Source organism: Salvelinus fontinalis, chromosome 2 (assembly GCF_029448725.1).
Source record: "Salvelinus fontinalis isolate EN_2023a chromosome 2, ASM2944872v1, whole genome shotgun sequence".
Classification (NCBI taxonomy): domain Eukaryota; kingdom Metazoa; phylum Chordata; class Actinopteri; order Salmoniformes; family Salmonidae; genus Salvelinus; species Salvelinus fontinalis.
The window spans coordinates 14,354,531-14,370,331 of record NC_074666.1 but is presented as its reverse complement, the minus strand read 5'-3'; the positions used below and the strand labels follow the sequence as shown (position 1 = coordinate 14,370,331).

General features: G+C 44.1%; 2 protein-coding genes across 14 annotated transcripts in view; one reads left to right on the top strand and one right to left on the bottom strand.

Moving 5' to 3' along the window:
- The window catches only part of mapk10 (mitogen-activated protein kinase 10), a 138,997-nt gene extending 135,738 nt beyond the window's left edge, over window positions 1-3,259 (top strand). For 6 of the 9 annotated variants that reach the window (XM_055864494.1, XM_055864474.1, XM_055864484.1 and 3 more), the window contains one exon: window positions 485-3,259. In XM_055864494.1, the coding sequence (XP_055720469.1) occupies window positions 485-627 (143 nt within the window). In that variant the 3' untranslated portion in view covers window positions 628-3,259. Of the gene's footprint in view, window positions 1-479 lie in introns of all 9 variants that reach the window. The other 3 variants (XM_055864519.1, XM_055864527.1, XM_055864535.1) reach the window with 3 other exon arrangements.
- Window positions 3,260-12,481: 9,222 nt separating this feature from the next.
- The window catches only part of arhgap24 (Rho GTPase activating protein 24), a 213,329-nt gene continuing 210,009 nt past the window's right edge, over window positions 12,482-15,801 (bottom strand). For all 5 annotated transcript variants that reach the window (XM_055864386.1, XM_055864394.1, XM_055864403.1 and 2 more), the window contains one exon: window positions 12,482-14,154. In XM_055864386.1, coding sequence (XP_055720361.1) covers window positions 13,911-14,154 — 244 coding nt within the window. In that variant the 3' untranslated portion in view covers window positions 12,482-13,910. The remainder of the gene's footprint in view (window positions 14,155-15,801) is intronic.

Sequence of the window (15,801 nt, the reverse complement as noted above, 5' to 3'; positions counted from 1 at the left end):
GGGACCTTTAAATAGAATCTTAGTATTAGTGTCTTTGAGGAGAGAACGAACAGTGGACCCCAGCCTTAACTTGTACTGTTACTGTCTCTGAGGAGAGAGAGGACAGTGGACCCCAGCCTTAACTTGTACTGTTACTGTCTCTGAGGAGAGAGAGGACAGTGGACCCCAGCCTTAACTTGTACTGTTACTGTCTCTGAGGAGAGAGAGGACAGTGGACCCCAGCCTTAACTTGTACTGTTATTGTCTCTGAGGAGAGAGCGGACAGCCTTAAACTTGCCTCTCTCATGTCTGGTGTATCACTGTGATTTGTAGATACGTACGGTTCCTTGTGTGCTATTGGGTTGTGTTGTGACTGATTGTGTATGACACAGTAAGGGTTGTATGTGTCACAGTAATGGTTGTAGCTGACTGTGACTGTGTATGAGTGTCTGCGGGGCTGTTAGTTCATTGTAATCCCGGCTGCCTGTTTATTCCCTCAGCACAGGTGCAGCCGTGAACAGCAGTGGTGAGAGCCTCCCTTCCCCCTCCGTCAACGATATCTCCTCCATGTCCACCGACCAGACCCTGGCCTCAGACACCGACAGCAGCCTGGAGACCTCTGCAGGACCCCTGGGTTGTTGCAGGTGACTAGCAGCCTGCCTGCGCAACCCTATGTTCTTCAGAAGGTGAAACACAATGTCCAAACAACCCAACCAACCTACCTACCAACCACTACCAATCGAAAACCTAAAAAAGAACAAAAATGATTAAAAGAGAAAAAAATTATGATATGAATGGGATGATTAAGGAAACATAAAGTAATTACTATAAGAATCACGATTATAAAATTTAAGCCTGCATTTTCATTCAAAAAGAAATCACAAAAGTATAACGAAAAAACTAAAATAAACTAAAGTGAAATATATTTATTAACTTCTAGTTGCTTTACTTATATCTCCCCCCTTATATGGCATCATAAAAAAAACACAAAAAGCTTAGACAGGCATCTTTCTGTAAAGTGTCATTAAAACTGGCTGTTCATTCCCACAATACCTTGCAAGCGTCTGTGCTTCAGTCACTGTGGCAAGGTGTGCTTTTTTTGATCATTACTGCACAGTACTATATAAACCTCCCTTCACTTTCCCCATCACCTTATGTGACGGTACTGGTATGTTTTGATAACGTCTAGGCTTGATCCTGGGGTTGTCTCCTGTATGGGTGTGACAGATAGGTGTGTTTTGAATACTGTTATTCCTGCAGAGGTTAGTGCTAGTGTTCCACACAGCACAGCGCCCCCTGTCTTCTGTAAATATGTAATTCTGTACAGCAGGGAGCTAGGCACACAGACAGACAGACAGACAGACAGAGTGGGACTGATGGCCAGTACTGGAAGTTCTTCTATAGCGCACCTTGCCACATGACATCACCGCCTTGACCTTTGTCCCCTTAACCTTTGCTCCTTGACCTTTCACCTTAGTTTAACCCCTTGCCTGTTAGACCTGCTGCATGATTACAAAAGCTAACTCTAATTATATGATAAATGACTATAGATACTTTTGTTTATATAACATAAGTAATTGAACTTTTCAACCGGAGTGGTGCTGAAACCCAGGGATGGGGGCGCTCTAGTTAATGATGGATAGCTATATATATATTAACATACATACTGTGAGTGATTGGCTGCAGGAGAAGCCATTGGGACGTACAGTACTATCACTGTCATCGCTGAGTAGGATTGGGGTCAATTCCATTTCAATTCAGTCAATTCAGAAAGTCAACTGAAATTCCAATTCTAATTCCATATTTTCATCATTGAAACACGTTCAGGAAGATTGGAATTTGGAACTGAATTTTTCAATTGACTTCCTGAATTGACTGAATTGAAATGGGACTGACCCCAAACTTGTCGCTGAGCTGGAACCTTAAGTTCTCATTTATTTTTTGTGTTTTTGTTGAAATGAAATTATAAAATCCCTTCTGACTGCACCCCTGCACCACACCCACAGCCTGTCATTCCAAACGTCACCTACCCACCGACCAGGGTGGTCACTCACTCTGTTTCTGTGTCACTACTGTGGAGTAAAGAAGAGGAGAGAAGGAGACTTATATGTGTGTGTTACTATCTGAAGAACGCTTTGGGGGAGGGGGGGGGGGGGATCAAGAGGTTACCTCATAGAATAGTTTAGTTCCTCAATCGCATCTGTCATTTACATTTAAATGACTACTACTTACTGTAATGACTACTACTTACTTACTGTAATGACTACTTACTTACTGTAATGACTACTACTTACTATAATGACTACTACTTACTGTAATGACTACAACTTACTTACTGTAATGACTACTACTTACTGTAATGCCTACTACTTACTGTAATGACTACTACTACTTACTGTAATGACTACTACTTACTGTAATGCCATATTTTGTCAAAAGGGAATCAGCTGATATACCGACTACCTATAAAACCAGTAATGTTAAAAAGAAGGATTTTAACTGGAAGTTTATTTATTATTGATTATTTATTATTTCATAGACTGAACCTGAATAATGGGAAGTGCCTTGTTTGGAATGATGCCGTTTCCTCATCTTAGATATGCAGTAATAACAACAACGAAGCATTGAAATGAAGCTGGTGTCCCGTAGGGTTGAAACATTTCTGGTAACTTTCCCAGACGTCCCAGGTTTTACAGAAATCCTGGTTGGATAATTCCCTCCCTTTTCATTCCCTCCTGATCCCAGGAATCCTCCCATTTATAATCCTCAACTTCATGAAAACCTGTGAAGTTTGGGAAAGTTTACCAGAAATATTGAAACCTTAGTGTCTGGCCTGTCCTGTTCAATCTGTTTCCACATGGTGTCACTGACTGCACCTACCTGCACATAGTCACCACCACTGACCGATACCCATGTCCTCTCTATAGGAAGTACACTACAACCATCACCATGGTATCGTTGCATCTTTGACTAACTAAATCATGTAGAAATTGGAACCTACTTTTTAAACACACTGGGATTGTTGTTAAAATGCAGTTAAAAACTCATCATCTACATGTTTTTCTGACCTATATAGTTACCTAGCAACTGAGCAGAATACCTTCTAAGTTCTTCTGACCTATATAGTTACCTAGCAACTGAGCAGAATACCTTCTAAGTTCTTCTGACCTATATAGTTACCTAGCAACTGAGCAGAATACCTTCTAAGTTGTTTTGTTTTGTATCTGTAAATGTCTTATTTGATCAGTGTCCTTACATTTCAATAAAGGGATGAAATAATCGTTTTCTTGGTTTGTATATTTAATATTTAAGCATGAAACCCATATTTGTTACATGTGCTACTATACCCTCTGGTGAAGGACAGCTGTGGAAATATTGAGCAATGTTTCATGCTTTTTCAACTTTATTGAATGAAAACTCGACAGCAAGTAGGAGGGTTTTCAGTGGTTGAATTACATTTATTCAAAGCGCGAGAGGGAGCCGCACCAGCAAAGCTCATTATGCACCTGGGAAAAGAAAGGGAAAGGGGGATACCTAATCAGTTGTCCAAGCAAACGTATTCAACTCAAATGTGTCACCCGCATTTAACCCACTGCAGAAGGTAATTCTGAATACCAACTACTGAGAAGTGCTTCAATGAAAACAAGTAAAAAAAGGAATAGATTTCTTAAGTCTGAATCAGGACCTATGTGAATGAATACTAAACAAATATATAAATGCAACATGGAACAATTTCAACAATTTTACAGAGTTACAGTTCATGTAAGGAAATCTGTCAATTTAAATAAATTCATTAGGCCCTAATCTATGGATTTCACATGACTGGGCAGGGGCACAGCCATGGGTGGGCCTGGGAGGGCATAGGCCCACCCACTGGGGAGCCAGGCTCAGACAATCAGAATGAGTTTTTCCCCACAAAACAGTTTTATTACAGACAGAAATACTCCTCAGTTTCATCAGCTGTTCGGATGGCTGGTCTCTCCTGCAGGTGAAGAAGCCGGATGTGAAGGTCCTGGGCTGGCGTGGTTACACGTGGTCTGCAGTTGTGAGGCCGTTTAGACGTACTGCCAAATTCTCTAAAATAACGGAGGCGGCTTATGGTAAAAATGAACGTTCAATTCTCCGTCAACAGCTCTGGTGGACATTCCTGCAGTCAGCATGCCAATTGCACGCTCCCTAAAAACTTGCATTGTGACAAAACTGCACATTTTAGAGTGCCTTTTATTGTCCCCAACACAAGGTGCACCTGTGTAATGATCATGCTGTTTAATCATCTTCTTGATATGCCACACCTGTCAGGTGGATGGATTATCATATATTTTTTCATACTCATATCCTGAAAAGTTTCCCCACCCAAAGATAAGGACGACTTAAGGTCTAGAACATGTCCCTCTGATAGTACAATATATGACTTTACTACTTCATAAGGATCGCTGTGTTTCCCGTCTAAATAGAGTTCCCAAAGAAGGACACAAACATTCAAGCGTACAAAGACTAAAAACGTCAACAAACGGACACGATACGGAAAATGCTTTTTATTTTTAACTCTGACCGCTTTTGAAGTAGTATTCTTCTTTGTATTTTTTTTTTATTTTGTAATTTTTTTAAATTTAACCTTTAATTAACGAGGCAAGTCAGTTAAGAACAAAATCTTATTTACAATGACGGCCTAGGAACTGTGGGTTAACAACTTTGTTCAGGGGCAGAACAACAGATCAATAATATATTCCACTTCCTTCTTCTCTTCCATAATCTGCACCTCAGTAAATCTGGAATTCACAGTTGTGGTTAATACTGTTGTCAGCCAGGCTGTGATGTCCTGCTGAAAGGTGGAGGGGGAGATAGGAGGAGATATCCCATATCCCTCCTCTTGCTCTCTTGTTCAGGCAGTTTTTCGTCTGCACGTTCCAGATGTCTGGGTTGTGTACCAAATGGCACCCCATTCTCTATATACACTTTTTACCAGTGCACTATGGGTAGTGAACTACTGGTAGTGGACTATGGGTATTGCAAAAGTAGTGAACTATATGGGGTCCTTCAGTTCTTTTCATAAACAGATGCACAGATTATCCATAATATTAACCAGACACTCTAGTGTGTGCTCTAACAATGAAAATAAATGTCTTCAAAAATGAAAGTCAGGTGGGGGGAGGCAAGATCAGGTGGGACCATTCTAGCCAATGAGAGGGCAGTGACCAACAGGCACAACGGTTTCCACTAGTTACCACAGCCACAAAGTCAAATTTGGCTCTATTGTAAAATTTCATGAGCACAAAAATTGGCATTTTGGTCTTAATTTAAGGTTAGGGTTAGGCATATGGTTAGCAGTGTGGTTAGGTTTAAAATCACATTTTAAGAAGATAAATTGTAGAAATAGGCAGGGTTTATGACTTTGTGGTTGTGACAACTCCAATATAAAGTGTTTTTTCTCAAAGTTGCCAGGATATCACGTGTCCTACTTATATCAGTACACTAGAAACAACCTAAGGATTACGAAAATTCCATTAGATCAAATAAACCACATGTAGCAAATTAACCATTTCATTTATTTGTTGTTGTTGCTAACCAAATTTGACACTAATTGAAAACTCCTTGCTTGGAGAGAGAAATAAAAGTATGGCTCCCAGCACTCCACCCTGGACTTGAACAGCCTTTATGACCAAGTCCACCTCTACAAGGCAGCGGTGCCCACCTTCGCCCGGGACCCTAAAGGACATTGCTCTCAAACGCAGGCACAACACTTCACACAGGAGCAACAGACCCCCCCCCCCCCCCCCCCCCCCCCACATAGAGGACCCACGCTGAGAGGACCTACATCCAGACCACAACACCACCAGCCGCACACCCACCCCAACCAATTAACACCCCCTCAAGTCAACCATGCCCACACACCATTTAGGCCCCCTCAGATCAGAACTATGCCCCTCCTGCCCACCCCATGCACATGCACCCCACCACCGCAAAGAGGGCCTCAACATGGAAGTCACACATACGCCCAGGCCGTGAGCGGGCAAACAGGCCCAACCGCCACTCTTACACTAGCCCAAGCCAATGGCATGTACCAGACACTCAGCAGGCTCTGCTCACACTTACTGTCCTGAGGCCAAACCACACGACCAACAACATTGGATACTTTTTGAAACACAAAGCCTTCACTATCTCATCCTGGAATATCCAAGGCCAGAGGTCATCTGCCTTTGGCCTAAAGAGCAGGAACCTGGACTTACAGGTTCCCGCTCGGAAATACAGACATTGTCATCCTACAACTAACATGGTATAGAGGAGACGGACCCACTGGTTGCCCTCTAGGTTACAGAGAGCAGGTAGTCCCATCCACCAGACTACCAGGTGTGAAACAGGGAAGGGACTCAGGGGGTATGCTAATTTGGTATAGAACAGACCTAACTCACTCCATTAAATTAATCAAAACAGTAACATTTTACAATTGGCTAGAAATTCAAAAGAAAATGATCTTAACAGAGAAAAATGTCCTCCTGTGTGCTACAGTATATCCCCCCCATTAGAATCCCCATACTTTAAAGAAGATAGCTTCTCCATCCCGGAGAGGGAAATCAATCATTTCCAGGCCCAGGGACATGTACTAGTCTGTGGTGACCTATATGCCAGAACCGGACAAGAACCTGACACCCTCAGCACACAGGGGGACAAACACCTGTCTGGAGGTGACAGCATTCCCTCCCCCATATGCCCCCCTAGGCACAACTATGACAACATAACCAACAAAAACGGGCCACAACTCCTGCAGCTCTGTCGCATGCTGGATATGTACATAGTCAATGGTAGGCTTCGAGGGCACTCCTATGGTAGGTACACCTATATCTCATCTCTTGGCAGTGGTACTGTAGACTATTTTATCACTGACCTCAACCCAGAGTCTCTCAGAGCGTTCACAGTCAGCCCACTGATACACCTATCAGATCACAGCAAAATCACAGTCTACTTGAACAGAGCAATACTCAATCATGAGGCATCCAAGCATGAGGCATCCAGTAACTGAGTAATATTAAGAAATGCTATAGATGGAAGGAAAGTAGTGTGGAAACCTACCTAAAAACAATTAAGCAACAACAAATTCAATCCCTTTTAGACAACTTCCTGGGTAAAACGTTCCACTGCAATAGTGAAGGTGTAAACTTGGCAGTAGAAAATCTTAACAGTATATTTGACCTCTCAGCTTCCCTATCAAATCTAAAAATGTCAAACAGAAAACCGAAGAATATGAACAATGACAAACGGTTTGATGAAAATTGCAAAAACCTAAGAAAGAAATTGAGAAACCTCTCCAACCAAAAACATAAAGACCCAGAAGACCTGAGCCTACACCTTCACTATGGTGAATCACTAAAACAATACAGAAATACACTACGGAAAAAGAAGGAACAGCACGTCAGAAATCAGCTCAATGTAATTGAAGAATCCATAGACTCTAACCACTTCTGGTAAAATTGGAAAACACTAAACAAACAACAACACGAAGATCTATCCAAAATGGAGATGTATGGGTAAACCACTTCTCCAATCTTTTTGGCTCTATAACAAAACATATACATGATCAAGCACAAATCTTAGAATTAACTATTAAAGACTACCAGAACCCACTGGATTCTCCAATTACCGTGAATGAACTACAGGACAAAATAAAAACCCTCCAACCCAAAAAGGCCTGTGGTGTTGATGGTATCCTCAAAGAAATGATCAAATATACAGGCTATACTAAAACTCTTTAACATCATCCTTAGCTCTGGCATCTTCCCCAATATGTGGAACCAAGGACTGATCACCCCAATCCACAAAAGTGGAGACAAATTTGACCCCAATAACAACCGTGGAATATGAGTCAACAGCAACCGTGGGAAAATCCTCTGCATTATCATTAACAGCAGACTCGTACATTTCCTCAAAACAATGTATTGAGCAAATGTCAAATTGGCTTTTTACCAAATTATCTTACGACAGACCACGTATTCACCCTGCACACCGTAATTGACAAACAAACAAACCAAAACAAAGTCAAAGTCTTCTCATGCTTTGTTGATTTCAAAAACTCATTTTGGCATGAGGGTTTGCTATACAAATTGATGGAAAGTGGTGTTGGGGGAAAAAAATACGACATTATAAAATCCATGTACACAAACAACAAGTGTGCGGTTAAAATAGGCAAAAAACACTCACATTTCTTACCACAGGGGTGAGACAGCTCCACCCTCTTCAACATATATATCAACGAATTGGCGAGGGCACTAGAACAGTCTGCAGCACCCGGCCTCACCCTACTAGAATCCAAAGTCAAATGTCTACTGTTTGCTGATGATCTGGTGCTTCTGTCACCAACCAAGGAAGGCCTACAGTAGCACCTAGATATTATGCACAGATTCTGCCAGACCTGGGCTCTGACAGTAAATCTCAGTAAGACAAAAATAATGGTGTTCCAAAAAAGGTCCAGTCGCCAGGACCACAAATGCAAATTCCATCTAGACACCGTTGCCCTAAAGCACACAAAAAACTATAAATACCTCGGCCTAAACATCAGCGCCATAGGTAACTCCCACAAAGCTGTGAATAATCTGAGAGACAAGGCAAGAATGGCATTCTATGCCATCAAAAGGAACATAAAATTCGACATACCAATTAGGATCTGGCTAAATATACTTGAATCAGTTATAGAACCCAATGCCCTTTATGGTTGTGAGGTCTGGGGTCCACACACCAATCAATAATTCACAAAATGGGACAAACACCAAATTGAGACTCTGCATGCAGAATTCTGCAAAAATACCCTCTGTGTACAACGTGAAACACCAAATAATGCATGCAGAGAGATACCCGCTAATTATCAAAATCCAAAAAAGAGCCGTTAAATACTACAACCACCTACAAGCGATTCCCAAACCTTCCATAACAAAGCCATCACCTACAGAGAGATGAACCTGGAGAAGAGTCCCCTAAGCAAGCTGGTCCTGGGGCTCTGTTCACAAACAGAAATAGACCCCACAGAGCCGCAGGACAGTACCCAACAAAATCACACATTGGAAAGAATTAGCAGAAAAACAGAGTAAACTATAATGATATTTGGCCCTAAACAGAGATTACACAGTGGCAGAATACCTGACCACTGTGACTGACCCTAAACAGAGAGTACACAGTGGCAGAATACCTGACCACTGTGACTGACCCTAAACAGAGAGTACACAGTGGCAGAATACCTGACCACTGTGACTGACCCTAAACAGAGAGTACACAGTGGCAGAATACCTGACCACTGTGACTGATCCTAAACAGAGAGTACACAGTGGCAGAATACCTGACCACTGTGACTGACCCTAAACAGAGAGTACACAGTGGCAGAATACCTGACCACTGTGACTGGCCCTAAACAGAGAGTACACAGTGGCAGAATACCTGACCACTGTGACTGACCCTAAACAGAGAGTACACAGTGGCAGAATACCTGACCACTGTGACTGACCCTAAACAGAGAGAACACAGTGGCAGAATACCTGACCACTGTGACTGACCCTAAACAGAGAGTACACAGTGGCAGAATACCTGACCACTGTGACTGACCCTTAACAGAGAGAACACAGTGGCAGAATACCTGACCACTGTGACTGACCCTAAACAGAGAGTACACAGTGGCAGAATACCTGACCACTGTGACTGACCCAAACTTAAGGAAAGCTTTGACTATGTATAGACTCAGTGAGCATAGCCTTGCTATTGAAAAAGGCTGCAGTATGCAGACCTGGCTCTCAAGAGAAGACAGACTATGTGCACACTGCCCACAAAATGAGGTGGAAACTGAGCTGCACTTCCTAACCTCCTGCCAAATGTATGACCATATTAGAGACACATATTTCCCTCAGACTACACAGATCCACAAAGAATTCGAAAACAAACCCAATTTTGATAAACTCCCATATCTACTGGGTGAAATACCACAGCGTGACATCACAGCCGCAAGGTTTGTGACCTGTTCTCACAAGAAAAGGGCAACCAGTGAAGAACAAACACCATTGTAAATACAACCCATATTTATGTTTATTTATTTTCCCTTTTGTACTTTAACCATTTGCACATCGTTACAACACTGTATATATACATAATATGACATTTGAAATGTCTTTATTCTTTTGGAACTTCTGTGAGTGTAATTTTTACTGTTAATTTATATTGTTTATTTCAATTTTGTATATTATCTACTTATCTTGCTTTGGCAATGTTAACATGTTTCCCATGTCAATAAAGCCCCTTGATTTGAAAAAAAACAAAAAAAGCGCCACCTGGTGGAGAAGACATATTTCGGTCCCAGTTATCCCTCTTTGGTTCACCTCTTCCTCTCTGACAGACAACAGCAGGCAGGCAGCACCAGGTCCTTCTAACTGTGAGTGTTGTATGACAGAGACACAAGTATCCATTACATTCCCCACAGGTCCCATACACAGCTGTATAGCGTAGCAATCTAAATAGTTTATTTTTATTTTTGAAGCTGCTTCAGAAAAAAGTAAACTTTCCCAAAGTCCCCACAATGTTCGAGCCACACCCCATTGGTTCTCAGTAATGCTAGTATATATATACACACACAACACACTCTTACAACAGGCCAGTATCCATCTATATGGTGCAGGGTCCAGGCCCACTGCACAGGGTCCAGGCCCACCATGAGGTCTCTACTCCACAAGGTCCAGATCCACCATGAGGTCTCTACTCCACAGGGTCCAGGCCCACCATGAGGTCTTTACTACACAGGGTCCAGGCCCACCATGAGGTCTCTACTCCACAGGGTCCAGGCCCACCATGAGGTCTCTACTCCACAAGGTCCAGATCCACCATGAGGTCTCTACTCCACAGGGTCCAGGCCCACAATGAGGTCTCTACTCCACAGGGTCCAGATCCACCATGAGGTCTCTACTCCACAGGGTCCAGATCCACCATGAGGTCTCTACTCCACAGGGTCCAGGCCCACCATGAGGTCTCTACTCCACAGGGTCCAACCCCACCATGAGGTCTCTACTCCACAGGGTCCAGATCCACCATGAGGTCTCTACTCCACAGGGTCCAGGTCCACCATGAGGTCTCTACTCCACAGGGTCCAAGCCCACCATGAGGTCTCTACTCCACAGGGTCCAGGCCCACCATGAGGTCTCTACCCCACAAGGTCCAGGCCCACCATGATGTCTCTACTCCACAGGGTCCAGGCCCACCATGAGGTCTCTACTCCACAGGGTCCAGGCCCACCATGAGGTCTCTACTCCACAGGGTCCAGGCCCACCATGAGGTCTCTACTCCACAGGGTCCAGGTCTCTACTCCACAGGGTCCAGGCCCACCATGAGGTCTCTACTCCACAAAGTCTAGGCCCACCATGAGGTGTCTACTCCACAGGGTCCAGGTCTCTACTCCACAGGGTTTAGGTCTCTACTCCACAGGGTTCAGGTCTCTACTCCACAGGGTCCAGGTCTCTACTCCACAGGGTCCAGGTCTCTACTCCACAGTGTTCAGGTCTCTACTCCACAGGTTCCAGGTCTCTACTCCACAGTGTTCAGGTCTCTACTCCGCAAGGTTCAGGTGTCTACTCCACAGGGTTCAGGTCTCTACTCCACAGGGTCCAGGTCTCTACTCCACAGGGTCCAGGTCTCTACTCCACAGGGTCCAGGTCTCTACTCCACAGGGTCCAGGTCTCTACTCCACAGGCTCCAGGTCTCTACTCCACAGGGTCCAGGTCTCTACTCCACAGGGTTCAGATCTCTACTCCACAGGGTTCAGGTCTCTACTCCACAGGGTCCAGGTCTCTACTCCACAGGGTCCAGTTCTCTACTCCACAGGGTCCAGGTCTCTACTCCACAGGGTCCAGGTCTCTACTCCACAGGGTCCAGGTCTCTACTCCACAAGGTCCAGGTCTCTACTCCACAGGGTTCAGGTCTCTACTCCACAGGGTCCAGGTCTCTACTCCACAGGGTCCAGGTCTCTACTCCACAGGGTTCAGGTGCCTACTCCACATGGTCCAGGTCTCTACTCCACAGGGTCCAGGTCTCTACTCCACAGGGTTCAGGTCTCTACTCCACAGGGTCCAGGTCTCTACTCCACAGGGTCCAGGTCTCTACTCCACAGGGTCCCGGTCTCTACTCCACAGGGTCCAGGTCTCTACTCCACAGGGTCCAGGTCTCTACTCCACAGGGTCCAGGTCTCTACTCCACAGGGTCCCGGTCTCTACTCCACAAGGTCCAGGTCTCTACTCCACAGGGTTCAGGTCTCTCCTCAACAGGGTCGAGGTTTGCTGCAGACTGAATCTATGCCACTATAAACAGCTATAGTCTCTGTTATATATGTGGCCATATTATACAGTCTACCCACGCCCCAGGAGTGCTTGAGAAACCAGCACGGAGAAACTTTATTTCTACAAGACTCTTGACATTGTGATACTCCCCAAGAACTACTGTAGGTAGAGCAACCTCTGATCTACAGAGCCCATTAATACCCACAATCAGCACAGCTACAATGTTTATTTTTCAGTCTTGGACCAAACATCCTGAAACAAGCGATGTGTCTTATTACCAATGTGTGTACAGTTTCCGTTGAGGATAAATATCAACTATAGATGAACATTCAATGTTGAAACCATTACTAACCAGACTTGTATTTAGGTTTTAATAGAATCTACAAAATATGATTCATTTTCAAGCCAGACCATTCCTGTGGGGAAAATGTCTTAAAGCTACAGTACAGACAAAACAAAGTGTCTCTATTAACATGCACACGTTCCGTCTCTTCTTCTTTGGGATGAATGAAATGGCTCCGTGGCAACAACAAAAAAAGCCACAAGTTATATTAACTTGATTTGAGACACAAGAAACTAAATCTGCGTACATAAAGTAATTCAGTACCACCCTGTTGAAAATAAAACAAAAAGCATTGATATCAAATGGAAATGTCACACATGGATACTTAGTTATGTTGTTTAAATATACCAGACAAACATACAAATATTTTTGTAACATTTTTTTTTTTTTTTACACATACATAACTCTTCTTCAGCATAGTTTTTTCTCTATATACACAAGCAGATACATGATAACATGGTCCTCTATCTACACAGCCAGATACATGATAACATGGTCCTCTATCTACACAGCCAGATACATGATAACATGGAACAGGGTTGATTATATACTTGATTGGATCTTTAAGGAAAATGGGGAAGAAGAATGGTTTTATGGGTAGTGTAGTCTTTCAGTAGTCCATGTATAGGCTGGGTATAGTCTGTGTCAGGCAGATAACCAGCCGCCTGACGTCTTCAGTAATATTGCCACAGTCAGTCAGCATGGTTGAGGTCCAGTGCCATGCACCCTGTCCCACTACACACTGTATCCACATGTCTCTGGCTTTCAGACGGTACTGTCCCTCTCAATGTTTTGTCCTACTCCTTAGTACAGGGTGACCCAAACTCAGTCCTGGGGACCACACGTGCACCTTTTGGTTTTTGCCATCAACGGTTGATTACTAGTTGATTATTTCAATCAGCTGTGTAGTGCTAGGGCAAAAAACTAAATCTGTGCCACATGGGTCCAAAGGACCAAGTTTGGGAAACCCCGCCTTAGTACATACTTCCATTGCCTCTCACTAGAATAAAATGGCACAGTCCACTCTGCACCTCCACGCCCCCTCTCACTAGATTAAAATGGCACATTCCACTGTGTACTGTGACACCCCCTCGCACTAGATTCAGGTGGTGCAGTCTGTCAAAGTGTCTCTTTAGTACATTCTCCCACTTTCTCTCACCACCCAGGTGGTACACACCCCCCTCACTAGATCCAGACGGTAATGTCCCTTTCAATATGTCTCCAAGTCATTGTCAAGTTCCACCCCCTCTCATTCGATTAAAATGGCACAGTCCACCCTGCACTGCCACAACCCCTCACTGGATCCAGATGGTATTGGCCCGGTCGGGCCGGCGCGGGTCGTCGGCCAGATCTCCGAAGGTAGAAAAGAACTGTTCCATCTCTTTCTGCAGCATCTCGTTCCTCTTCTCTGCGTCATCCTTGGCTCGCTCTGCGTTACGAAACTTGATCTCCACCATGGTGACCTTCTTCTTCTCCTGGTTCAGCTCCTCGTGAAGAGTCCCCATCTCAGTCTCCAACTCCAGGTTACTGTGCTCCAGGCTGCAGAGACGAGAGCAGTTAGTTTAGAAGGAGGACAAAGTTATTTAAAGTGGCACTCCAGTCTCTTTTTCACCTCATTTAACACCCAGTTTACTTAACAAAAGGCACATCTCAATAGGTGGTCCAGGTAAGTCATGACATAACACAATGCCTCAGGAGGTTGAAAAAATTTGGCTTGTCACCCAAAACCCTGACAAACTTTTACAGATGCACAATCGAGAGCATCCTGTCGGGCTGTATCACTGCCTGGTATGGCAACTGCACCGCCCTCAACAGTTAGGCTCTCCAGAGCATCACCGGGGACAAACTACCTGCCCTCCAGGACAGCTACACCACCCGATGTCACAGGAAGGCCAAAAAGATCATCAAAGACAACAACCACCCGAGCCACTGCCTGTTCACCCCGCTATCATCCAGAAGGCGAGGTCAGTACAGGTGCATCAAAGCAGGGACCGAGAGACTGAAAAACAGCCTCTATCTCAAGGCCATCAGACTGTTAAACAGCCATCACTAACTCAGAGACGCTGCAACCTACATTGAGACCCAATCACTGGCCACTTAAATAAATGGATCACTGGTCACTTTATACAATGTCACTTTAAATAATGCCACTATAAATAATGCCACTATAAATAATGCCACTATAAATAATGCCACTTTAATAATGTTTACATATCTTACATTACTCATATCACATGTATATACTGTATTTTACACCATCTATTGCACCTTGCCTATGCCGCTCAGGCATCGCTCATCCATATACATACATGTGCATATTCTCATGCACCCCTTTAGATTTGTGTGTATTAGGTAGTTGTTGGGGAATTGTTAAGATTACTTGTTAGATATTACTGCACTGTTGGAAATAGAAGCACAAGCATTTCGCTACACTCACATTAACATCTGCTAACCTTGTGTATGTGACAAATAAAATTGGATTTGATTTGATTTTGATTAGCCTTTTATGCTTGCTTCGAGGCAAGCAACACTTAAGCATACATGATAGCACTAGCTGTTCTGGACGACTGTGTGATCACGCTCTCCGTAGCCGATGTGAGCCAGACCTTTAAACAGGTCAATATTCACAAAGCCGCGGGGGCCGGATGGATTACCAGGACGTGTACTCAAAGCATGCGCAGACCAACTGTCAAGTGTCTTCACTGACATTTTCAACCTCTCCCTGACCGAGTCTGTAATACCTACATGTTTCAAGCAGACCGCCATAGTCCCTGTGCCCAAGGAAGCGAAGGTAACCTTCCTAAATGACTATCGCCCGTAACACTCACATCGGTAGCCATAAAGTGCTTTGAAAGGCTGGTCATGACTCACATACAGACCATCATGCCCGGAAACGCTAGACACTCCAATTCGCATACCGCCCCAACAGCTCCACAGATGACCCAATCTCAATCGCACTCCACACTGTCCTTTCCCACCTGGACAAAAGGAACACCTACATGAGAACGCTGTTCATTGACTACAGCTCAACGTTCAACACCATAGTACCCACAAAGCTCATCACTAAGCTAAGGATCCTGGACTTCCTGACGGGCCAGCCCCAGGTGGTAAGGGTAGGCAACAACACAACTGCCACGCTGATCCTCAACACTGGGGCCCCTCATGGGTGCGTGCTCAGTCCCTTCC